We start from the raw sequence: 26,981 nt of genomic DNA on the forward strand, positions 1-26,981 counted from the left end.
AGTTTATTGAGTTTTCTTCAGCTTATGCTAGCTATGGTGAGTGGTTCCCATGCCCTAGAGTGATTCTAGGCACCCTATGAGTGATTCTAGGTATTTTCTATCTTCTTTCTCTCCCTATTTTCTCTCTTATCTCTAAGGACTAGAACTAAGCTGGTCCTACATCAAAGGCCCTACAAAATTGCATCACGAACGACACACGACCTTCCATGCTATTTTGACTGACAATTCTCAAATCCACCATTTTGACCATCCGCTCCATCATGAGGCACTTTGTCAAGTAAACACTAGTCTGATTAAGGTCTTGGATAACTCAGTTGGTCCTACATCAAAGGCCCTACAAAATTGCATCACGATCGACACACGACCTTCCATGCTATTCTGACAGACAATTCTCAAATCCACCATTTTGACCATCCGCTCCATCATGAGCCACTTTGTCAAGTATACACTAGTCTGATCAAGGTCTTGGATAACTCCCTCATCCTCAAGTCTCCATTGGTGGAAAACAGAGCAGAGCCAAGATCTAGTTTAGAGATGAAGGGTGTTGAATTGGTGATGGTGATTGTGGAGATGCAACTCACGGTTTTGGCCTAGCAATTTTGTGATTTTTTTCTTATCAATAACAATGAACTTTTGTTAATAAGGAACTAGATAATTAGAGTTACAAAGGAGGGAGCTAAATAGTATTAACTCCCAACTATCCAAGGTACATCCTGACCATGAAGCAATTACAATTACAATTACAAAACAACCCAGAACATAGTATTCCTGTTTACCCCTTGTTTAGCTAAACCATCTACCAATGCATTTGCAATTCTCTTTACCCATGTACAATGTATTTCCATGTCCTTGGTGAGCCACTTGAATTTCCTCTTTGCATTGTTGTATCTCCAGAGCATAGAACCGTCCTCTGGTAGCCAATTCACCACAATTTCAGAATCACCTTCTATAATCAGCTTTTTAATATTCAGTTCTTTGGCCCTTTGTATCCCTTCAATAGCTCCTAGAATCTCAGCCCTCAAAGTCTCTCCTACCCCAATCGGACCAGAGTACATAGCCAACAAATTTCCTGCTTCATCCCTTATTACTCCCCCTATTCCAGAAGGCCCTGGATTGCCTATGCTGCCACCATCTAAATTCAGTTTGGTGAACCCATGAGGTGGAGGTCTCCAGAAAAAGTTTATGTTCTTCCTGCTTGAGCCTATTTCTGCAATCTCCTTCCAGCTCCTTATGGCTAAGTGGAACCGTTGTCCATTCTAGATTTGGCGATTGATGCACCTAGGCACAAGAAGCTTGGGTTGTGGCAGCCAAAGTAGACGATTTCTATTGTCAAGTCACTAGGAAATGACTTTGTTCAACCTGATCTAGCCTTTCTTGCTACTTCTCTTCTGTTCTGCTGAGTCTTTCTTTAAGTTCATAGGGTTTCCCAACTAGGCTGGCCCAATTGTCATCAAGTTCTTCCTTGCTAGTTAAAGGGACCTCAACCTCAAGTGCTAGAGGAGTTGGTTTTGTTTCCTCAACTGCCAATGGTTATGGCTGCTCGTCCTATCGTGGAATTGCTCTTCTTGGTGGCATACCTCTCCTAAGATGGAACTACAACCAGAGATTCTTGATGTAAGAGGATAAGGAGAACTAGGAAGAATGGGTAAGAATGTCGAAGTCCTCGATTAGGAGCTCGAGTCCCCTATTTATAGGAGAAGTTTGGCATGTAATCATTCATGGCTCAAATCATTCCAAAATGCTCCTCACCTTTGTGAGCAGAGGGAACAAATCTAGGGGTTTCCTCGAGTAAGGAAGTGTGTCCTAGGGGAACCATTGTACCATCCCGTGCATGCTTTTAAGTGCCCCCGGGGTGGAGACACATGTCCAAGAGGAGCCAACTACCAAATACTGCCACATGCAACCTCCTTGACCTCCCTTGTGATTCCGCTACATATCCCAATCCAGCCATTTGTGTTAATTGCATAAGGCACCCCAAGCAAAAACTTATATCGAGTCCCATAGGGGTCTCACTAGGTCTGGAAAAGATACAATAGTTCAGACTCACAAAAACACATTAAGGTCTCTTACAGGCACCAAGCCTGCCCTTTCCCTATCAAGAAGGTTTAGTGGATGTGGTAAGAAGAAATGATTCCTCAAATTTTTTTCCCTAAGAATCAACAATTTTGAGGCATTCAAGGAAATCTTTGGTTTCTCGGTAAAAAAAATACATTTGGTGAAAGAATGCTGATATGGCTTGCATATCAGGTGTTACATATTTTAGGTTTGGACATTATTGGCATAGATACATCACTACCATGTCAGAAATCACTTCTAGAATCCTTCCCTCAATTCCAAGAAGCTATTTATTGGAGATTCAAGAATCATCCCTGAACATGAAAATTGAGAGTGCTCAATTCCCCTACCGTTCTTTTGAGCAATTAGCTTGACAAATGTGATTTCTCAGAGTAATTTGGTGAATAGGCTGATTGGCAATATGAGAAAGTGGAAATGGTGAATCAACACCACTTACAAAACACCCCTTTAGTGTAGGGATACAATTGAATCAAGCTTTAGTCAAATGGTTCAAGCTCAAGTTCAATGCTAATCAAGTTTGAATCTCAAGGTAAGCTTGATTAGTTATTCAAACTCGAATTCAACCATACCATTCTCTTCTGAACATTAGCAGTGGTCAAGAAAGCACCCACATTGCAAAACCTAGCAAAACCAGGAAGATATGAACTTCATGTCAACTATGAACATCTCATCACCTCAAGTAGCAAGAATAGCTGGCTATACAGGTTGAATTAACTTCCATGCTAGATTGCACAGAAGAGAGGTGACGGTTTTCCTCTATGAATTCTGATGTAGCTTGTAAACTAGTACTTTTCAATCAAAACAAGGGTGGGAGAACAGTTAGAAAAACAAACCTGTTTGATTTCTGGAGGAGCAGGAACCTCAGGGGCTAGGTCTTCTCGCTCCTCAGGGTCATTACCCACAGCTTCATCATCATCAGTGAAAATTTCTTCATGCTCCCAATCATCACCTAGAAAGGGCCAGCAGAAAAACCAAAACTAAAAAACCTTTTGTTTGAAGATACTTGTTAAGTAGAACTTTTCTTCCTTAACTAAATTTCATGAAAAACAAAGATAAACAGATCATGCCCAAGCTTTAAGGTAATAAAATATGCAAACAAGACAGATTCTCACCCTTCTCAATATCATCATCATCATCCAAATCAAGATCACCTCCTCTTGGACCTTCTTCATCATCATCACCAGCTAATTTTCTGAGTCCAAGTCGATTTTTCCTTGCCTCCTCTTCTTCCTCATCTTCTTCTCCCCTATCTGAGGCATTGCCTTCATCCTCATCACCAGTTGCTTTTTTACGTCCTCTCCCACCACCCCCACCACTTTCCTTGTCATCAAACTTCTCTACTTCACCAAAAGCAGCAGGTCCATTATTTGCTGCTTTCATCATCCATCTTTGATATCCATCTGCAGTTTTCCTCCTGTTCTTCATCTTCTCTTCAGCTTCTTCTAAGGTAAGTTGCTTATACTGAGCAACTTTGTTAAAGTTGTACCTAAGGATGAAAGCAACCAAGCATCCATTACTAACATAGTTAAAAAATTGTTTTTCCTATCAATACCATAGCTGCAAAGTAAAAACTAATACAATGGAATTTATATCGGATCATCAATTATATACTGTCTATTGATAGTTGATAGAAATAAGCAATATTCTCAAAAAGAAAAATTGTGTGCTCTTATTGGATTTGAAGTTATAAGTGCGTGAAAGAACATAAATAGCAATGTTCCACATTCTACAAAGAAATCATTAAACTGAAGAAGACCCGGTACATTATTACTTTTACACATAAGCAATCATTAAAATCTACTTGTCAGATGAAGACAGTGAGAAGAAAAGAATATAGAGCTCTCTCTAATCTCAAACATAATTTAAGGTTGCATATGTTGGTATACATACCAAGAACCAGCAGGGATAGCAACAAACTCCTTTCCTTGCATCATGAGCAGATAATAAGTTGCCGATTGTGAACCCTCAAGCTGACCATGATACTGAGATTGGCCTGTCTCATCCTCCAAAAGCCAAGGCTTATTCTTGTACTTCTCCTATTTGACACATTTCCAAACATTGTTAGCAATCAATAATACAAAAAATAGAAAATAAAATGGAATATCAGAAGGTGAGAAGTAATAAGCAGTAAACAATTAATAGGTAAGACTAGCTCTCAAAAGGGTCAAAGGCATTAGTATAGTATGATGAGGGGTAATTTGGTCCTCCTAATCATTTAGCGAAACGTGGCTTCCGGATGACACCCCGGCACTAAATCAGCAGACCAGCTCGGTAAGTTAGCTTAGAGCACCTCGCTCAAGCCGACCTTCACCTTGGCACGACCGAGCTGGCTGAACCATAAGATTACGGCGACCTGTCCCGAGAGTCGACCGAGCTGAGAGGACCTAAGGCGACCTGCGAGGAAGAGCTCCCTAACCGCCCCCAACAATTCGCCACCAAAAGCACCGATAACACGACCATTAGAACGACTCATCGTGTCGCTCGCCTCGACTTCACTTACACGAACCGTAACTCCCGCAAGGATCTCTCAACTGACACCTTAATGCGCCAGGAAAATAGGAAAACAACTCCACAAAGAGCTCAAGACAAGACTGTTACCATGAACCCCTTGAGTCCAGCGACCTATATAAGGCGCCCAGATCCACCCAGAAAGGTAAGTGCACTAATATTCTCGAGCTCCCTCACACTCAAAGAAATATTCATACACTTACTGACTTAAGCATCGGAGTGCCCTCCCTAGGTAAAAGATACCCGGGCACTCTCATCCCTCTCTGTCGTCTGCAGTACGTTTCAGCTCGAACACATCAGCATCAGCTCGGCTTAGCGAACCTCCGCGTTAGAGTTTGAGTCGTCTGCCACAAGGGAGCTTCCAGATTGCGCGACATCATAGTACATGGCCATCAAATCCATAATTTCTATTCAATCTATATATATATATATATATATATATATATATATATATATATATATATTTGTGTGTGTGTGTGTGAAACCTGAATATTTCAAGCCTGCATTATCAAGAAAATTAGGCTCACCTACATGAGAAAGCAACTAGACAGCTAGGTGAAGGTGATCAAACTAGGTTTCTAAGCTCCTGGTCAATGACACCTAGTTGAAATTTTAAAATAATAAATAAAAATAAAATTATAGGTAGAAATCCCCTCATTATGTAATATAATAGCATTGTCCAATTAAAAAAAATGGCCACCACCCAATTTTAATCCCATCTATTTTGGGTCTTGGAAGGGGTAGATTGGGTATGGTCCTAACCTTTGGCGTTTTATTTAACACAAAGTGGTCACCCTCTGACTCAAATCCACGTTCTCATGCATGACAGCCTGGATTTTACCATTACACTAAGTAATTGCCCCTGTACAGTTAGAATAAGTGAAACTAGGTATAGGTGGTTTCAGAGCCCCATAGACCTGATCAACTCAAAAGCTGAGCACAAGGCTTCTTATTTCTCTCGGGTACTTCTCTCCAGGAAACCTGTCAAGGCTACATCATCAATCCACAGAAAATGAGACAAAAATCTTGGGGGAAGCATATAAATGTATGCTTGCTATACATTAAAATAATAAATGAATAGTACTTCCACTAATCAGCACCTGAAATGATCATAAATTAACTCTTCAAAATCCTAAAAATAAATTTCCAAGACTCTCCACACCAAGAATCCTTCCAGAAATAGACATGTGCACCCTTACCTGGTTGTGAATCCCGTATGGCATGCAAGCCAGCTGGAATTCCCAGTCCAAAATCAGTTTGGCCATACTTGCCCTTAATCACTTGCTCACATGTCCTGTCCTGTTCCCTCCACATAGATAGTTCTTTTTTTTTTTTAACCTCTGTGTAGATAATGAACAGATATGGTGAGAGGGGGCATTCTTACCTGAGTCCCCTCCCTAACCTTAAAGGCACACCTGAACTTTCTGTTCACCATCAGCTGAATTTAATGCGCGATCACCAAGCTATCAAAGACTTGCTTGCTGGAAATGCACGCATTCTGGTAGTTCCCCCTAACTTTACTAAGTAGAGGCCTCACCTAGCTTCCAAAAATGTTTGCAATTATCTTATATGATACATTACAAAGACTTATTGGGTGGAAATCCCCCCATCCCACCTCTAGATTCTCATTCTTAGGGATGATGATGAGATTAGTGGCTTTAACTGCATTTGAAAGTCTTCTCTGTTTACAAGCTTCTTGCACAAAGGCCACCACATCGTTGTTGATCACCTCCCAGTTGTTCTGGTAGAAGATGGCCAGTTGTCCATCTGGACCCGAAGCTTTAAGGGCTTCAAGGCTGAAGACTGCTCTTTTAACCTCATTGTGGTTAGGTACCTCATACAGTAATCTATTTTCTAATTCTGAGGTGCAAACCTCTCCAAACACACCCTCCAATCTTTCCAAGTTAGGCTTGGAAGAAGAGAAACAGCCTTTTCAAGTACCTCTCCTACATATTTTAAATAGTATTCTCAAAAGAGAAGGAAGATTGTAATCTCTTTTGAGATTTACATTAGTATTCTCAAAAGAGAATGAATATTGTACCTGAAACTTCCAAACCTAGTATTTAATGATTCCTCATTTCACAGCACCGACATTCCCACCAATTGCTACACAAGTTTTCAATTTTGGCTTATTTAGAGCACAGTTTACCCTCACTCACCAAACCGGGTCTTTTAGTTGTAAAGTTAGCACTCACATCAAGGGAAACTCAACCAGTTCACCCACTGGCCTGGTTCAGCTACTTACTCTCTTGTTTTTTGTTTTTTTTTTTGAGAAAATTTAACCAATATTTATTGGGAATAAAAGGTGGGGTGGGGTGGGGGGGAGGGAACAAGAGGAGATATACAAAACAGGGGGGGAACCCCTACAAGTTACAAAGGAGGAAGCTTGTCGCTATACAGATGCTCCAAATACACACCAAATTTAGCTAGGCCATCTGCAGTATGATTGTATTCCCTAGGAATCCAAACTAAGTTAACACTCAATCCATCCAAAGAATCCCAAGCTTCAGTCAGATAGTGATAAAGTCTCCAAGGGCCCCCTTTTTTGTTTCTTAACCATTTTATTGTATTTGCTGAATCACCTGCAATGATCAAATTCTGAATACCCAAATTCTTAATTATCCTGATTCCGGTGAGAGCAGTCATCACTTCAGCCTTTGTGGAGTCGTCCCAACCGATTGGGCCACTAAAAGTCCAGCAGATATTGCCCCTTTCATCCCTTACTGTACCACCAATACCCGCAGAACCCGGATTGCCTAAGGCACAACTGTCAAAATTAAGGGTTATCACACCTTCACTGATAGAAACGGGATGCCTCAAGGGAGTTTGCTGAAGATGAGGCAGAAACAGAAAGGGGTGAATATTTCTGATAACATCATTGACTAAAAGTCCTTTAAATAGATCTGAATTCACCGACCAAAGGACGCAAAGATAGGTAATATCTGAGATTAACTCCTCCAAGGTTCTGCTTTTATTGTCAAAGATACGGGTGTTTCTTTCATCCCAAACGCCCCACATTACTGCATGAAGCACTGATTGCCAAAAGACTTTACCCCTTTTGCTAAGCCCTATTCCTTGCCATTGATTCAAGTTGTCCATAATGTGTTTTGGAAAAGCCCAGCTGTACCCTACCATGTTCAAGAAATGGGACCATATCCTTTGAGTAAAGCTGCAATGAAGAAGGATGTGATCTGCAGATTCACCCTCGCTGAGACATAAAATACAAACATGAGGAGAAATGGAGCATCTTCCCAAAAGCTTTTTCTGAAGAAGATCACAAGTATTAACTTTCTGGAGACAAGCTTTCCATACAAAGAAGCAAATTCTTGAGGGGATGTGATTACACCAAATTTTCTTGTAAGGAAAAGAGGGATGCTGATCTTCAGCAATCAAAGCCCTGAACATAGACTTAGAAGAGAATTCGCCATTTGGGTGAAGGGTCCATATTCGGGTGTCAGAATGAGAGGGGGATATATAGGCATCTTTGAGGGTTTGGATTAAAGCTATTAAATCAGAAATCTCCGAGTCCCTTAGGGGTCTTTTGAGGTGGAGGTTTAAAGAATTCTCGGCGGACTGGTTTGGGAGGCAATCAGAAATAGAGACTTCTTGGACAAGGGTGAGGTTAAACAGCCTAGGGAAAGAGGCATCCAGGGTTCTTTCGTTTGTATTTTAATTTTAGATCTTTCCATAATTTAATTTTAGAACCATTTCCCACTTTATACCTTATAAAAGGAAAGAAGGAAGTATGAATGGAACATATACCTTTCCAAGGACTGATGGCCTTTATCCTATTCAAATGGAGATTGCAATCCCACCCGTTTGTATTTCGTCCATATTTACTAGAGATGACAGTAGTCCATAGAGCAATAGGTTTTTTCGGACATCTCCAGAGCCATTTGCCTAGAAGAGAGGAATTTTTCTCTTTAAGCTATCCAATACCCAAACCACCTTCCTCTTTTGGTCTGCATACTTGTTTCCAGCTAACTAAACGGCTTCTCTTATCTCCACCACCTTCCCAAAGAAAATTCCTTTGAAGCTTTTCAATCTGATTTCTGACTTTGGTCAAAATCCGGAAGACAAAGAGAAAGTAGACTGGCTGATTTGATAAGGAGGCCTTTAAGAGAGTAAGCTACCCCCTTGGAGAGATAACACTTTTTCCAAGTCGATAGTTTCTTCTCGCATTTCTCCAACACAGGACTCCAAAAGTTGAGGGATTGGGATTTTGGACTCCCTCCAAGAGGCATCCCAAGGTAGGCAATGGGGAGATTCTCCACTTTGCACCCCAATAAAGATTTGAAATTTTCTAGAAGATCCACATCCACTGAGTTGATAGCCACAATATTGCTTTTGCAAAAATTAACTCTCATACTAGTGAGAATCTCGAAACATTCAATTACCATTTTAGTGTTTGTGATGTTGGTTATAGAGGCATCTAAGAATAGGATTATGTCATCGACGAACTGTAAGTGAGAGATGTGAAGTTTATCCCTACCCACTTCAAAACCTTTCACCAAGTTGAAAAGAATTGACTTGTCAAAGAAATAATTAAATATATCCATCACCAAAGTGAAAAGTAAAGGGGAAAGAGGGCAACCTTGTCTTAGACCCCTGCTTGCCTTAAAATAACCTTTCGCTTTCCCATTTATCAATACTGAAAACCATGGAGAGCCAATACAACCTTTAATCCACCTGATCCAATTTCTCCCAAAACCTCTTAGCCTTAAGCAATCAAGAATGATATCCCAATCCACTTTGTTGTACGCCTTCTCAAGATCAAGTTTCACAAGGACCCCCGAGATCCCAGAGGATTTTCTGTCTTCTACACACTCATTTGCAATAAGAATGTTGTCCACAATTTGTCTTCCTTTAACAAAAGCAAATTGATTTGGGGAAATTAAATCTTCAAGGACTTCTTTAAGTCTGTTGGCCAGAACCTTCGCCAAAATTTTGTATATGCTCCCAACCAAACTTATGGGTTTAAAGTCTTTAACTTCCAAAACTCCCACTTTCTTAGGGATGAGGCAGAGAAAAGTAGAGTTAAGGCCCTTGTTAACAATGGCAGATGAATGGAAGTCCCTGAAAAACTCCATGAGATCTAATTTTACAATTTCCCAACATTTTTGGAAGAAAAGGATAAGGAAGCCATCCTGCCTTGGAGCCCTATCACCATCCATGCTAAAAATATTCTTCTTGAAACTTACTCTCTTGGTTATTCGGGGCCACAAGATCAGGCTCAATCCTCAATTTGGGATCACTTCCACCAATCATGGTCAATTGGCCATGGAACCTTGACCATCTGAGCTTCCCTACCATATGAATAACTACCAGTCAAAGGTTCTTAGGGAACCACATCCAACATGCTCTGGGACAGCAATGGCTTTTTACCGAGATTCAGTCTACTTGTTGCATCCAATTTGTTAGAATCTGCAAAATCCTCAAAACTGTCTTTTCCAATAGACTTCTACATCAACACCCTACTAACCACAACCACCCCTACCTTCTTCTTGGCTCTGGCATCCCTCCCATCACACCCAATGAAACAGTTGACTTTTGTCAAAAAGGTGAACTCCTTTGCTTCAAATTCAGCCCCTAGATATTCTTGACACCCATCCCATAGGCATTCCTCCTTCAAATTCAGCCCCATTTTGTCTACCAGAACATGTTAACTTTTCTCTTGATCCTGATGACTTGCAAGTCTCCAAGCACTCCAGAATACTAGATCTGACCTTGCATCCTTCCCGATCATGACCTAATCTGCTGCAAATGAAGCAAAAACAGGGCAGTTTATCATGTATGATGAGAACTTCCATCATCACCACATTAATAAACCTAAAAGGCACAGATTGGATAAGCAGATCCAGCACGCTGATCTCCACTTTCACCCTAGTGAACTTGGACCACTTTTTTTATCAATAACACAAACTTGGACCACTTCTTAGTTTCCTCCAAGGTTAGCGGACACCTTTAGGTACTCTAAAGGCAGACCATAAATGTGGAACCAGAACATGCCCAATCAAGCTTGTACGAGTCAGGAATCTTGTTCAGAACACACTGCTGAAGGATGATGAGATCCTGTTCATAGAACTAGGGGCCATTCTTCCAAATAGCATCAAAAGAAACTTTATCTGGAAATTGAATTATGTGGGATCTGGCCATAAACTTGGAGACTAAAATTCCAGAGAACTCATTCCAAGAATCACATCGCCAGACTATCAGATAGCACCCTCACCACCGTCAACCAAAATCCATCCAGAATCTTGACAGATCTCTGACATGCTCAAAGAGGCAGCCTCTACTCTTCCTCCAGAAAGGATTTTGGAAAATCTCTCCACCATCACATCTTCCGGCTCATTTTCCCCCTCCATTTGCAACCTGCAAACGTTCTACTTACCTCCTAATATCAGAAAGTCATTCAACACCCAGCCTCAGTAATGGCAGGTCAATCACCTGCTCAGAGCGGTAGGAGTGACACCACCACAATGAGAGAAAATTTCTAAATCTGCAATTTGGTAATCACCATAATGATGCATTGACTACTTTAATTGATTTGGTCATTGTTTATTTATTTTTATGTCATAGTTCTAAAATCTATATCAAAAGCATAAAGTATTATTGTGGTTCCTAGTCTATACATTTCAAGTTTCTATGGTTATAGCGTTCTTGTTGTCACGTTAGAACTTCAGCGTTACATCAATGTTGCATCTGATTTGATAGAAAATAAGAGTTAGTAACTTTCCCTCAATTTTCTGCTTCTCTTTTATTTTTTATCAAATCAAACACAGCCAGAAGGGGAAAAAAAAGAAACAATGAAAGAGATAAATAATTACCCGCAAGGCATCGGTAACTTGGCGTCCTTGCAGTCCTTCTTTCTGGAGAGACCATTTATTATTGGCATTTTTCTTCTTTGAAAAATTAGGTATGCCTGTTACGAATCTACCAATAAAGTAAGTCTTATCGCTGGCAGGGCTCGCGCGAACATTGTACTCCTACATGTCATACAGATCGTACTTGGCGTTTTAGAGAATTTCAGAGGCAAATAACAAACACTTTAAGTCATAGAGGTATAATCAAGCAGAAGACAAGCGAACCCGAACAAAGAAGTTCAATTTAGGCTATTTTTGGTTTAAAGGAAAAGGTAGGGAAAGGAAGGGAAAGATAGGGAAACCTATACAAGGTTTGTAAAGGTTTCCCCACCTTTCCCTACTTTTTCCTTCAAAGCAAACACAGACTTAAGGAAAACACAAAAATTGCCAAAGGAAACAGGTCAAAAGAGAGCCCAAGAAGAGGAATTTAGGAATAGAAAGACCGACAAAGTACAAACCCGGATCAAACGTGTAACAGGGACTCCGCACTCGTAGCATTTCCCATGGTTCTCCGCCATCGTCTTCCCGCAGGACAAGCAGAGAGTCATGTGTTTGCAATTGCTTCCGTAAAGATCTGACGTCGACCCACAGCCGCCGCATGACGGCTTTAGAAGCAGGTCAGAAGACATCCCCGTGTGCTACGGTTCGAAAATCAAGCAAAATAAAAGGAGAAACCTGAACTGAAAAATGGCACCGAAACTCAAAACCAGAAGATTAGGGCTCCGAAATTAGCTACAGAAATCAAAACAAAGTGAGCACTGAGCAGCAAACTTGCCTACCTTCAATTTGGAAAATCTTTCTAATCACAATTCCATGTTTCGAAGAGATTGAAAAACCGTATAATTCACAATCAAAAGTCAAAACCAGTTAATGAGCCCGCCGTGTTCGCTTCGTGTTCGATTTTGGAGCCGAGGAAACGCTACTTATGGGCGAACCGGCGCACAATCATAATTTATAGACCACCATTTTTGGAGGGAGTAACGGAAGACTCCGCTACCATCAAAAGGCGTTTTAAAACGCTAACAGTAAATGATCCAGCCATGCATTGAGAACATAATCATAATTTGTCCGTGGGTCGCATAAATATGGTGAGACATGAGAAATGAAAAATAAGGTGAGAAATGAGAATGAGATCCGAGCCGAGCATTACTTTGGCATACATCGGTTTGGTTCAATATTCAGGTTCGAGCTCTAAAACGAATATATTTTTTATTGTATAATATAATATATTAATATTAATATTAAGGATAAATTTTTTAAACTACCCTTATGGTTTAGTTAATTAATTAAGTGTATCCTTATTGTCTTAAAATTAATTAATGCTACCCCTACTGTTTTTAAGAATTGACTAATACTTTCCTTACCATTAACATCCGTTAACAAAAAAGACTATTTTACTCTTTATTCTTCTTTAAATTTTCAAAATAAAACAACTTAAAAATGCAATAGGAATCTCATACTATGTTTCAATGGAACAGAATAATTTACTGAAAGACTGGAGAGTGGAGAGGGAGGTATGAGAACGAAGGTTGAGAGAGAGACAGAGGCAGAGAGGGAGGTCTGAGAACAGACAAAGGAGAGAGAGACTAGAGGTAGAGGGGGAAGTGTAAGAATGGAGAGAGAGAGAGAGAGGCAGAGGAGGAGGTCTGAGAATAGACAAAGAAGAGAGAGACCAGAGGCGGAGAGGAAAGTCTAAGAATGGAGAGAGAGAGAGAGGCGGAGGGGGAGGTCTGAGAATGGAGAGAGAGAGAGACCGGAGAGAGACATAGGCAGAGGGGGACAGTGAAACAGGGGATAGCGAAAGTTACAGGCTTAGAACACAGACTGACACAAACGGTTGAAGGACAGGTGAGATTGATTCACCAGTGTTGGCCTTGAAACAGACGTTAGCAAGCACCACTATTTCAAGGAGGTCCGTTTCACCAGCGTTGGCCTTGAAACAGACGATAGCAAGCAACACTATTTCAAAGTGCAATTTCGTCTATGCCGCTGGTGAAAAGGAAGCAATAGGAATCTCATACTGTGCTTAAAATAGTGCCATACTGCATTTCGATGGAGCCCAATACTGCGTCTGAAACAGTGCCATACTCCGGAGGTCGAGGTGGAGATTTAGAGCGTTCTTCTCTCTCTCTCTCTACAATGGTGGAGATTTAAAGACGAAGAATTCAGTCCCCATGATCGTCGGCCTTGCAATTGAATGATTGAGGTTCATTGATCAAGTGGCGAGTAGAGGGATAGAATGTAAAGGCGTTGATGACCGGTTCGACTATCTGTCATCTACAAAATGCAACCCGGTCCCTGTTGTGGACTGGTCGGAGCTAAAGTCGAGTAGAAAGCTTTCCTGCCCTTATCCACCTTTAACCTTTAAAAGCAATCCTTTCATCAGATCCCCCATTAGCTGCATCAGAACTCATGGAACACCACCTCGCTGGAAATTGTAGGAGCTCAAAGATCCTTGTGGTTGTTGGTCTCGGTAGTGGCACCCGCTCCTTAGCCAATAGCTGCTTCGTCGCCTGGAGAGAGATGGAGCAGTGGAATCAAATGGTTAGAAGGGTCCAAAAAGCTACAACTGTTGGTTTTAGTAGTGGCACCCACTCCTTAGTAGATAGTTGCTTCATCGCTTGGCTCAGTTTGAGAAAATGATCAAAACTGGGCAGTGGGTTTGCTAGGATTGAGCGGTGGGTTTTGAGAACTTGTGATACAGTGGTGATGGTAGAACACCTCCAAGAAAATGGTGAGTAATCACCGGTGACGAGGGGAAGGAGAGGAAGAAGAAGAAGAGAGAAAGAGAAGAAAGAAGAAGAGGGTTCAAAGTCTTTGTTTTTCTAGGAAGGGAGAGAGCATCTCCAACATAGAGATGTCGTTTCGAAGATGTCAGTGCCGATGCCAGAGGGAAGAATGAGATATTTTTTTGAAGCCGAGGCCGGTGTTGAATGTTATAATAAGGGCAAGTTGGATATTTTTGGAAATTTAACAGTCATGTGATACACATTTAAATGGTTTTTGACAGAACATTAACGGTAAGAGAAGTATTAGTCAATTGTGAGAAATAGTAAGGATAACATTAATCAATTTTCAAATAGTAAGGGTACATTTAGTTAATTAGATAAACCATAAGGGTAGCTTAAGAAATTCACCCTAATATTAATCAAGTTAGGATCACGAGCTTTCAAGCCAAACTTTTTATTAATTGACTTTGGATTCGAATAATTAATGAACTTCTCTACTCAACTAGAATCAAACTCAAGTCTGAATTATTCAACTAAAACTCAATTCGAGGGCTCCCCTATGTCCAGCCATGGATTGTGTATGTTGGAACAGGTGTAGTTGGGAGTAGATCCCAACCCCTATCTTATTTTAGTAGAACTCACATTGTTCTAAACTTCTACTCAATAAATGCCCCCACCCCCAAGAGATCAACCAATATAGGCCAATAGTGTTTCCAATGTCATTTGTGATTTCTTTGCTAAATACTTCATTAACAAACTTAAGTTGGTCATCCCTAACCCGATTGATATTGTTCAAAGTGTGTTCATTCACTAAAGTTTTATTTTAAACAATCTGATCGTCTCTCACGAAGCTTTTCACTTTTTGGAGACAAATAAGATGAAATGATTTCTTCATGGTGATCAACCTAGACATCAAGAAAACCTATGATTGACTCAATTGGCAAATTTTCATTGTAACCATTGAATCATGATAATATGCCAATGCATCTCACTATTATAGTTTTTTGTGTTAGTGAATGGCACCCATCGAGACAATATTCATCCTATTAGGGGAATTAAACAACGAGACCCCTTATCCCCCTTCCCCTTCATCATAACAATGCAAGCTATGTCCTCCATAATCAGTTAGGCAATTAACATGTATGAAGATAAAGTGAAATGGCCCAACTCTATCTAATTTGTTCTTTGTAGATGACATTGTATTATTCTTGAAAGTCAATATCCAAAATTGTTTCTAGTTGAAGAAGATCCTCTATAATAAGGACAGTATATCAACTTGCAGAAATTGGAAATTATATTTAGTGTAAATTATTAGATAGTGTATGCCCTTAGCTCCAAATAGACTGATGTATACTAAGATTTATGAATTAATAAAATCACATCATTATTGTTTCATGTTTATGATTGGTGTGTTTTTGTGAATTACCCCATAAACTTGACATTTATCAGATTTATGTTATTTTAGAATATTTTCAGCCATTGGATAAATTTGAGGAGTTTATCTTAAGAAGGTTGACACTAATGTACTAATGATATGGTGGAGTAACTTGTCTCACTTGCCAGATTTAGACCATAAGTATAGTCAATGGGTGTTTGTAAAACATAATGAACATTGACCAATTTCCATTTGTGCCGTGGACCTTGGAGAGATATTGGCAAAACAAGAAATTTAAATTTAACACTAGACCTGATAGTAATACTACACTAGGTTTTGGACTAGCCTACTTTTGTTATGACAACCAATGAGATCTTCTCAGGTTCAACTATCTAGGTATATTTGAACAACTCAAAATACCACATAAGTGGGTGATCATTGATAGGATCAACCATATTGTTAGACAAAGAGCATATCAAGGTTAATACTCTCTCTTATGAAAACTTAAAACTATCAACAATGGATTTTGACTTGTTTTTAAAATCATTTTGCAAAATGTATTTATATTTATAATATGCAATTTTATGTAAAAGGTTTTCAAAAGATTTTAATATCATGATCCATCTAAGCAGAGGGTGTGACACTACATTTAGCAGTCAAGGAAGAGGTTAAGAGCAAAAAACCATCAAATGGCTAAAACCTAATGCACTTTATCTTATTGTTAATTCATTATCATTGGAGTTCATAAGATGCGTGAAACTAAGGATCACTTAGACATACATGTTGGGCCCATACTGAACCCAATTTGATTGGCTCAAGGGTTCACTAGGTTTGCTTAGTGAATTTGGCCCGTGTGCTTTCTAGCATGGATTGAACCCATATTATCTAATATAAGATCTTTGTGGGTCCCACATCATACATATTGTTTAAGCCAATAAAGCTTGTAATAGTTAGGTTAATGAACCACTTAAATAATTATCCCATTAAATAGTTAGACTACTCACATGACAACTTAAGGGGGCATTCTACAACATGAATGGTTTTTCTTGTTGTTGGTTCCAAAAAGAAATAAAAACCATTTTGTTTGAAAAAAGATTGTTTTTTAAATAAAAGCACAAGAAACGTGTTCTTGGTTGTGTATGTATGTATTTTTTTTTGTTTGTTTTCAAAACTGAAACCAAAAACATATTCTTGAATCATCTAAGTATTTAACATCATGTTCTATAAGTCATTTAATTTTTATACCAAGAACATGCATTATTTTTTAAAACAAAACCAACTTGCTTTCCATTTGAAAACAAAAGCATTCATCATTCATCTTGTAAAATGCCTCCTAAGTTGTCACATGACAACTTAAATTGTTATGTGCATTGGGTCAAACTTGGGCATGGATCTCCATGATGACTAAGCTATATATAAAAGAAAAAGGATGTAAAGCCGATGCCAATTGCTGTACATTTGCCAACTACATTTTTTTTTATATATATAACTTGTTATAGCCAAGGATGGGCTAAGGGCAACAAGGCACTTTCACTTCCTTAGCTAAGGGATGGTTTGTCCAAGGGCTAATGAAGCTGAGGGACTGTAAGTCCAACATGTGAAGGAGGAAGCACGTTAGAGGCCCCTGGAGTTATCCCAAGGGTGGAGATTCTAACAATCAAGTTAGTAAGTGCATAATAAGGGGGTCAAACGAGGCTTGAAGAGAGAATGCTCAGACGAGGTCACCCAAGAGCTAGAGAGCTTGAGAGCAGAAAGAGCCAAGATAGCTTACCTAGGGAGTGATGCCATTTATTTATACTTGATCTCGCTTATAGTTGGTTAGTAGCAGACAACTAGGATTGCTTCCTAGACCTGCCACGTGGCACCATCTTAGGCTTTGCCACATGCACCCATATCATTTCCCCCCCCCCCCCACTCTCGAGACTGATAGGAGGGTTGAGTGGAGACCTTGGCTTTGGTCGAAGAGAGTGCAACATCATTACTAGGAAGTGCTGGATGGCGTGTCTGGTGAAGACCTCGGCTTTGGCAGGGAGAGCGCTACCTCAGAAGCGCAGAGGCGTCGAATTTGACTACTGAGAGCTTGTCATAGTTGTCTTGGTGGAAACTGCTTTGTAGTGGGCTTTGTTTCTTGGGAGTGTGATGGAGGACTGAGGGCTAGATACCGTGTTTTGTATGAGTACAAGGTGATTGTGCCCCCTAGCCGTGTGCTTTTCAGGCATCGTAATGGACCCATGTGTAAGATAGATATTGGCATCGGCTGATCACCATCATGTATGGGACAAGTGATGGATCAGTCTGTTGTGGTCATGTGCAAAATGGGTCTCGACATCGATCGGTGGTGATTGTACATGCGACCGGTCTCAACATTGACTGGCCATGATCATACGCAAGATGGGCGTTGGGTCGTGACCGTATGTGAGATGGTCATCGGGTCATGGTCGTACGAGAGAGGGGTCTCAACATCAACGGGCTATGACCATATGCAAGATGAATGTCGAGTCACCGGGGTTGAGCCATTTTCTGGCCTAGGATCGGCAATCAGACCGGTTGACCCACTCGACGTTGTTTTTGTATCCCCGAGGTCGACGACATGTGTTAGGCGTCGGATTAGGCTACCAAGCCGGCTGCTCCATGGTTGCTGGATCAGAGTCGATCTGAACCGTTCGTTTATCTTTAAATATGGCATTGGTCGAGGCAGTTGTCACCATTTTCCTTCTTCATCTTAAGCTTTCAGAGACCTCGACAATTATTCTAGCCAATCCTTTAATCCTTTAGAGACTTTGCCCATTAGGTAAAGACCAAAACCTTAGCCATGTCTTACTCCAATTCCGATCCCGTGTTATGACCTCCCTGACGTGTTAGGTGCGAGCTCACCTCATCCTATCACATCCATCAACAATAGTTAGAGTAGTGGTAGCGAGTCCGAGGGCTTCCCTCAGAAGCCCAAGATCCGAGTATTAAGGGAGAGGACTGCTCCTAGAGGTGTCGAGTGCATCCGACTGGGCGATGACTCTCCCGATGAAAGTGTTGGGTCTACGAGGCTGAGGGGTGGCGTTGCGTCTGATGCTTTAGCTTCGCTTATGGTGGTGGAGGGCGGTGAAGGAGAGGAGCTGAGCCCTGAGCTCATAGTCAAGGATGTGGCTTGAGGTGTAGAAATAATGTGCTACCTACACTCAGACTTAGATAATGAACTTAGCATAGAGTAGGTCAAGACTCTTGCTAAGATGTATCATATACCAATGAGATATCAGCTTAGAGTCCCCAATATTGGTGATCGGCCTTGGCGGCCGGAGGAGGGGGAAGTGTGCGTCAATGAGCACTACCTCCACTTTGGCCTTAGGTTCCCTATACCCGAAGGCACTAGCTGGGGTCGAAGCTGATAAAGGGAAAGGGCTTGCCGAGGCCAGGAGGGGAAAGGGGCCTACGAGGCCGACCGACAAAAGGAATCCACTACGAAGAGGCCCATTGAACCCCTCCAACCTTTGAGGGGTAAGAGGCTAGCATTGAAGGACCGCCTAGCCGAGGGTGGTGAAGGAAGCCCATGCACGTCACAAGGACGTTCGACCGAAGGCGCAACTGGGGGTTCTCACCACTTGAGGCCTCGTACATTGTCCAAGCTTTGTGACAACATGCTGCTAATGACACGATGATCCTTCCGCCCCTAGTGGAGCGTCCTAGAGGGGGGATTCCTTGTGCACCTAGGGGTTGGTCGTGCCCTACTAACTGGGATGCTACCATCTGCAGATAGGCATGCTTGGACTCAGATGGGCGTGCAAGGTGTCCGGGACACCCTCTTGGATCGGTTGGTCGATGTAAGTTTCTCTTCCGCTATCACTTTGATTTATTATCTCTTTCTTGCTTTCCTCAATCTAACATTTTTTTTTCTTTTGCAGGCATCTTCTATTATCGTTGGCCTATGTGACAAGGTCAAGGTCCTCTAACAGTAGCTAAGGACATTGAAAGAGAAGAGGGAGCAACTAGAGCTTCATGTGGCTGAGGCTGAGAGTGGCCAAGAAGCAGTAACTCATTCTTTTTGGGAGGAGCGCCTATGTCGAAAGGACTTGGAGGCCGAGGTTGCTACTAAGAGGGAGCAACGCAGGGATGCCTGAGCTTCCCTCCATAAAGCAGAGGGGAAATAGAAGGAGCTAGAGGAGAAGTTGCAAGCGGTAGAGGTGGAATTGCAGTCTGCCGAGGAGAGGCTGGCATCGACCGAGAGGAGGGTAGAGGATGTTGTGGAGGAGTGGAAGACCACGACGAACTACCAGAAGGAGTTGGCTACCTTCGATGCTACTTCATACCTAGAGGGCATTGAAGATACCAAGGCCCAGGTGTTGATCTTGATGCCTGACTTCGACGTCAGTCAGTTGGGGCTTCTACTTGACCCAGTGGCTGAGGGGTCCCAACCAGATAAGGTGCAGCTTTCCGAGGGCCAAGCCAGCGATGACCAACCTATAGAGACTAGAGTGGTTGAGGAGAATGCGAATGTTAAAACCTAAAGGGTCGTAAGCCGAGGGACCTCCTTTTGTCCATCTTTTCTCCCTTTTCTTTTTTGCCTTGTCATACTTTGTAAGGGGCTCGACCTCCTCCATCACGAGGCCAAATTTTGTAAAGTTTGAAAGATCACATCAATGAAGTATACTTTTTTGTGTAACTTGTGTCTTTTTGTTGTAATTTTCTTTGTAACTTTCTTTTTTGGTGTGATAGGGTATGATGCCCCCCTTCCGAGAGATCACAAGTAGCAAAAAAGGTAGTGGCTTGTTGTTTAGGAAATCACATAGGAAACAAAGTTAAAGGAGTTAAGCTGAGGCTGAACTGTGCCGCCGAGGGCTCGGGGGTCCCTTTCCTTAGCAAGAAGGAAAGGGAGGTGTATGCCTTGGTTCTCTTGAACTGTTCTCTATCCTTGTCAAGGTAGCTAGGTCAAGGCTGACCTGCGCTGCTGAGGGCTCCGGGCCCCTTTCCTTTGCGAAAAAGAAAGGGATGTGTATGTCTTGGCTAGCCTGGCTAAGCTTCCTTGGGGACTTGTGGCCCGAGCCTGCATGCAATCGAGGCTATGAGGACGTGCCTAGTCGAGGTCACGGAATGCTTATTGTCAAGGTAACTTGTCTGTTTTAGTGTGTTTGTTCATTAAGTGGTGGGCCTAAGTCTTTGGTTGATATTGCAACCAAGGTCCTCGAGGTGTTTTGCCTTAGCAAAAAAGGCAAGTAGGCGTGTGACTTGCCGAGAGTCATGTGCCTTGGTTGTTGTCCAGTTCGAGTGTATAACCTTGGTGAATGTTGTGTGCTTTGGCTAGTCACATGGCCAAGGGGTCCTAGCAGCTGGGCGTAGTCAGAACGTTTACACTAATGTTGAAGCTGAGGGGGGTGGACTTTGCACTTTTCATTAATAAGCTCTTTGTACAAGGATTATATCATTGATAATACATCCGGAGGTTCTTGGAATTCCAAGTACAAGGAACCGGTATTCCAACACCGAGCTCGGGCTTCCTAATGATGAGGTTACCTTCTCTGAAGTGACTCTCATTCACTTGAGAGTTGTAGTAGTAGGCCATCTTTTATTGATATGTCGTAACTTTGAGTTGAGCCTGCTGGAATGATGGTTCTAGTTCCATAAATCAACTTGAATGGGGTCTCACCCATGGTGGTCCAAGGTGTCGTTCGATAGGCCCATATGACACTCTATAGCTCAATGGCCCAAAGGCCTTTGGCTCTGTTTGTTCTTGTCTCTAACCCATCCAAGATAGTTCTATTGGTGACCTTGGCTAAGCCGTTGGTTTGGGGGTAAACAACTGAGGTGTATTGTTGCTTGAGGTTCAACTGGCACACCAGACTCTGAACATGGTGTCATTGAATTTCTTGTTGTTGTCAATGACAAGCATGTGGGGGATGCCAAAGCAATAGATGTTGTTCTTCCAAAAGATGTTCTAGATCATTTTGGCTGTAATGGTAGCCAAGGGCGTAGCTTTGACCCACTTGGTGAAGTAGTCAATTGCGATGACGAGGTATTTTCTATTCCTAGTGGATTGAGGGAAGGGGCCGAGGAGATCAATTCCCCATTTGGCGAAGGGCCATGGACTGCTGAGGGTCAAGAGGGTTGTAGTTGGTCGATGGGAGAGGTTGAAGTGTCTCTAGCACTGGTTACATTTCTGTACTAGCTCAGCTACATCCTTCTATATGGTTGGCCAAAAGCACCATTTCCTTAGTGCTTTTTAGGTGAAAGCTCTACTTCCAAGGTCGTTGCCACAGATGCCTTCATGGATCTCCCAAAGCACATACTCACCCTCCTCTTATTGAAGGCATGGAGGTAGAGTAAGATAAAGGACCTTCTGTAGAGCTTTCCTCCGAACAGGGCATAGTGGGTTGCCTGACGGCGGACTCGCCTCACTTCATTCTTGTTGGAGGGGAGTTGCTCATTCTGTAGATAGGTGAGGATGGGGTCCATCCAGTAGGGCTTGATTTGTGCTAGGAGCACCTACACTTCTTCAATATTGGGTCGTGCTAGCTTCTCAACGCAAACAATGTGGCCAAGGTCTGGATCCGAAGTGCTTGCCAACTTGGATAGGGCATCAACCCACATATGAGGTGTTGAAAGTGGTGGGAGAGTTCTTATACTTTGGCTAAGTACTTATCCATGTTTGGTTCTCTGGCTTCGTACTCGTCGTTCACTTGATTCACCACCATTTGAGAGTCGCTAAAGACTTTATGTATTGGGCGCCGATATCTTTGGCAAGTTGCAATTCGGTGAGCAGGGCCTCATACTTGGTTTCATTGTTGGAGGTCAGGAAGCCGAATCATAATGCGTACTCCACCTTATTGTTATCCGGAGTGAGGAGTATGAGGCCTACTCCACTTCTCTTAGCATTGGAAGACCCATCAACAAATAATTCCAAGGTCAGTTGAGGTCCCTCATCTTCTATGGGAGCCTGGCCGAGGGCTCTGCTGAAGGTGCACTCCACCAAGAAATCAGTTAGGGCTTGTGCTTTGATTGCATGCTTCGGCTGGTACTACAGGTCAAACTCGGGTGATTCATGAAAATAGGGTCTGAGTTTCCTGGCCAAGACCACCAGGGCGAAATCTTACTTCTCCACCTCAGGGTAGTGGGTCTTGGTGTCACAGAGGACCTTGTTGACATAATAGATTGGTCGCTGCACTCCTTCATCCTCCCTTACCAGAATAGAACTAACAGCCTCGTCCCCGATCGAGAGGTACATGAATAATGTTTCTCCTGGAAAGGGTCGTGTGAGCAGAGGGGGCGAGGCGAGGTAAGACTACAGATCGTCAAAGGCTTTTGGCATTCTTCGGTCCATTGGAAGTCCTTTAGTTTCTTGATGGCTCGAAAGAAGGGTCGGCAGTGGTTAGTCGACTTTTGACATGAATTGGTTGAGGGCCGCCACTCAGCTGGTGAGTCTTTGTGTTTCTTTGATGGACTGAGGTGGCTCCATGTCCAATATGCCTTGAATCTTCTTTGGGTTGGCCTCTATATCCCGTTGAGTGACAATGAAGCCTAAGAATTTGCCCAAGGTGAAACCAAAAGCACACTTGCTGGGGTTAAGCCTCATGTTGTACTTCCTCAATGTAGCAAAGGTCTCAGCTAGGTCTGAGTTGTGCTGGTCGGCCTTTATGCCTTTCACAATCATGTCGTCCACATAGGCTTTGATGCTTCTTCCCATCTAGTGCTTGAAGACTTTGTTCACTAGTTGTTGATAGGTAGCTCTAGCATTCTTTAGGGCGAAGGGCATGACCTTGTAGCAATAGGTGTCATGCTCAGTGATGAATGAGGTTTTCTCCCCATCCTCAATGCGCATCTTGATTTGGTTGTATCAGGAGAAAGCATTCATGAAGCTTAGTAGATCATACCCTGTGGTGGCATTGACGAGATGGTTGATCCTCGACAAAGGAAAGTTGTCTTTGGGACAGGCTCAGTTGAGGTTTGTGAAATCAATACAGATCTACCATTTCCCTTTATCCTTTTTAACCATGACCACATTGGACAACTAGTTAGGGTAGTGTACCTCTTAGATGAAGCCGACGTCAAGTAGCTTGTCTATCTCCTCTCCGATGGCTTTCCAACACTCTGTTGCAAAGTTCCTCTTTTTCTGTCGAACTGGCCTATAACTTGGGTCCACACTCATCATGTGAGTAATGATTGAGGGGTCAATTCTAGGCATGTTACTAGTTCAGAAAGGGTTTCTAGAGGTAGGTTGGACCCAATGCGCACCGTCTTTCTAGGCTCGACCTCGTTTAGGGGCACCAAGATGAGATCCTCAGCCGACTGGCCTCGGCTCCTTGGTTCGTCCCTGAGATTGAGGACTTCCAACGACAAAGCTTCTTTATTCTTGCCTTTTAGTGCTGTCACATAGCACTATTTGGATGCTTATTGGTTTCCTTGAACGAATTCGATGCCATGCTCGGTTGTTGTGATGTTGCTACTACTGCTGTGAGGACAAGGCACTGGCGTCACCCCCACATATTCTTTCAAGTGACCACAGCGGATGAGAGACTCGATCTCATCTTTGAGTTTGTAGAAGTCCTTGGTATCGTGGTCAGTGCTATGGTGGTACTTAAATATTTCTTTGGGTTACCCCTCTTAGGGTTGCTCTTCAACTTTGCAAGCCACTTCATGTAGTCCTCCTTCCCTATTTGCATGAGGATGTGTGTTTGGGTGGAGTTGAGTGGCGTGCACTTGGTGAAGGATGGGGCTAGCGGTGGGAGAGGCTCTGAGGTGATGGAGTCGGTGAAGGTGTCAATTCTTTTGGACAAGGGGTTCTAATTGGCAGAGGTATCACCTCGACCCTCCTTCACTTGCCAAAGCTCATCTTGCATGGCGCCGATCTGCGTTGTAAGTCGCCAATCCTATGATCGATAGGAGCATTGGCCTCATCTTGGTCCTCTCGGACGCGGAATAGGTTGGACCGATTCCCAAATTTCTCTTATGAGGGCACATCCTGGTTCCTTTGGGCCCATCAGTTGTTGAGGAGGTCACAAAGGTCTGACACATGTGAGGGAGAGGCGTGACATCGACCTCTAGCCCTTAGAGGAGGACTATACTGGCTAGAGTGCCCACCTTCATCCCGAGAGCTCTCTACCAGATAGTATCGTTCATGGTTCCGATGGTTCTCATGGGGCCCAGTTGGATCTCCCCCCGTTGGCTAGGGAGGCAAGAGGTCTTCGACGGCTTGTTGGCATGTCAGCTGCTATTGTTGGATACTGAGGGGTCAGCCTTCTTAGCTCCAACGGGGCGTTGGACCAATGAAGCATGGGTAGAGCGTCCATTGTGATGCCCCAGGCTCCCAACTGGGCAGCTACCTTGTAGGCGGCCTCCTACCGGGTGCCCTACCTCGTCCAGTCTCTAAGTGGTGTTATCAAGTCTGTCGAGGACCATCCTGAACTGGTCCATGGTGACCAGGTTATGGGTGTTTGGAATGTTATCTTGGTTATCAGCCATTGTTCGAAAGCTTAGTAGTTTTTTGAAGCAAGTGTTTACTTAAGGGGAAGTCTTAGCAACGTATCCTACAGACGACGACAATTGTTGCTGCCAAGGATGGGATGGGGGCAACAAGGTACTTTCACTTCCTTATTTGATGGCTGATGAAGCCGAGGGCCTATAAATCCGACCTGTGAAGGAGGAAGCACATCAAAGGCTCCGAGTGTTATCCTGGGAGCGGAGACTCCGAAGGTCAAGTTAGTAAGTGCATAATAAGGGGGTCGGATGAGGCCTGAGGAGCGAATGCTCAAACGATGTCACCTAGGAGCTAGAGAGCTTGAGAGCAAAAAGAGCCAAGATAGGTTACCTAGGGAGTGACACCACTTATTTATACTTGAGCTCGCCTAGAGTTGGTTAGCAGCGAACGACCAGGATTGCCTGCCACGTGGTGCCATCTTAGGCTTACCACGTGCTTATATCATAACCCAAATGAAATCTTATAATCTTATATTCTTATAATCTTTCTCTCTTTATTTTTTAACTATTACCATTACATATTTAATTAATTACAATAATGCCATTGAACAAAACAAAAAAACAATCATAACTCCTTTTCCTCTTTCATATTTGATACTAAACATGTAATTATTTACAATGGTGTCGTTGTTAAATATTTACAATGATGCTACTAAACTTTTACCTTTTTCATATTTGTTAAAAAAATTGTCTTTATCTCTCATTTTATTTACAATCGGGTTGTGTCGTACTTCCCTCCCCTAGGATACTTTAGGGGGTCGGCTCAACACAGCCCTCGACCTGAGCCTATGGAGGCCTACGTCGTGCCGCGAGCCAAGTCTTAGGCCAAGCCAGGCCATGAACTAGGCTAATCCATGTTTTTTTTTTCAATTTAAAAAAATAATGAAAAAGTTAACATAAATTAAAAACTAGGTAAAGAAATAAAAAAAGATCTTAAAATTTTATTTTATATGAATGTATACAATTGTTTATATGCATAATAAAATGACATACTATAATAAAATTGAAAATAAAATTATATATTATATAGTTATTGTATATAATATACAGTTTGAGCCCGTGCAGGCCCATGCCATGCCGCGGGCCAAGTCTTAGGCTAGGTTAGGCCACGAACCAGGCTAAGCCATGTTTTTTTTTTTTTTTTTGAAAAAATAATGAAAATTTTAACTTAAATTTAAATAAATAGACAAAAAATAAAAAAAAATCTTAAAATTTTATTTTATATGAATTTTGATGTGTACAATTGTTTATATATGCAATAATAAAATGAAATAATATAATAAAAGTGAAAATAAAATTATATATATTAAAATATTATATAATTATTGTATATAATATATGACCCAAGCCCGCGTTGGACCGTGCCGTGCCACTGGCCAGGTTGGTCTGTGGGCCAAGTCTTAAGCCAGGCTAGACAAAAAAAAATTAAAGAAGATCTTAAAATTTTATTTTAGCTTGAACCTACATGGTCCTGTGCCGTGCCATGGACCGGGTTGGTCCATGGGCCGAGTATTAGGCCAGGCCGAGCCACGACTAGGCTAAGCCCATTCATGGGCTCAGTAACCCAGTACTTTAGCCTGACCCATTAACAACACTAAATTAATTAGTTAAATATTTTGAGATAGCCTTTACCAATATTGTGTTGATAAAACATAAAATTTTATTTATTTATTTACTTATTTTACTAAATCATTTAATTAGTTAATAATTTAATAATCTAACAAATTCTTATTGGTAGCAAGTAAGACATAGAATCGTGTATATATTAATATATATTTACTGTCACTTGATTTTTTATTTATCTAATTTATTTTACAAATTTATTTATTTATTAAATTAAATTAATTATTATTATTTAACTATTTACAATTATTCCACTATATAAAACAAAAATACAATGACACAAGTAATCTCTCCCTCTTTCACTCTATTGCTTGATGGTCATGATTATTTATTTATTTATTATTTTATTTT

The 26,981-nt window shown here is 41.9% G+C and overlaps 1 protein-coding gene across 2 annotated transcripts in view; it reads right to left on the reverse strand.

Moving 5' to 3' along the window:
* LOC148878386 (transcription initiation factor IIF subunit alpha-like) overlaps window positions 1–12,610 on the reverse strand; it is a 28,996-nt gene extending 16,386 nt beyond the window's left edge. The window contains exons 1-6 of one of the 2 annotated variants that reach the window (XM_088954029.1): window positions 12,227–12,610; window positions 11,906–12,127; window positions 11,412–11,570; window positions 3,967–4,112; window positions 3,189–3,562; window positions 2,910–3,025 (exon numbers count right to left, since the gene is read on the reverse strand). In XM_088954029.1, the coding sequence (XP_088810155.1) occupies window positions 2,910–3,025; window positions 3,189–3,562; window positions 3,967–4,112; window positions 11,412–11,570; window positions 11,906–12,076 (966 nt within the window). In that variant the 5' untranslated portion in view covers window positions 12,077–12,127; window positions 12,227–12,610. The remainder of the gene's footprint in view (window positions 1–2,909; window positions 3,026–3,188; window positions 3,563–3,966; window positions 4,113–11,411; window positions 11,571–11,905; window positions 12,128–12,226) is intronic. The other variant, XM_088954036.1, reaches the window with a different exon arrangement.
* Between the last annotated feature and the right edge of the window lie 14,371 nt (window positions 12,611–26,981).

The sequence above is a fragment of the Nelumbo lutea genome, chromosome 1 (genome assembly GCF_056320005.1).
Source record: "Nelumbo lutea isolate HS-2025 chromosome 1, American lotus-T2T, whole genome shotgun sequence".
NCBI lineage: Eukaryota > Viridiplantae > Streptophyta > Magnoliopsida > Proteales > Nelumbonaceae > Nelumbo > Nelumbo lutea.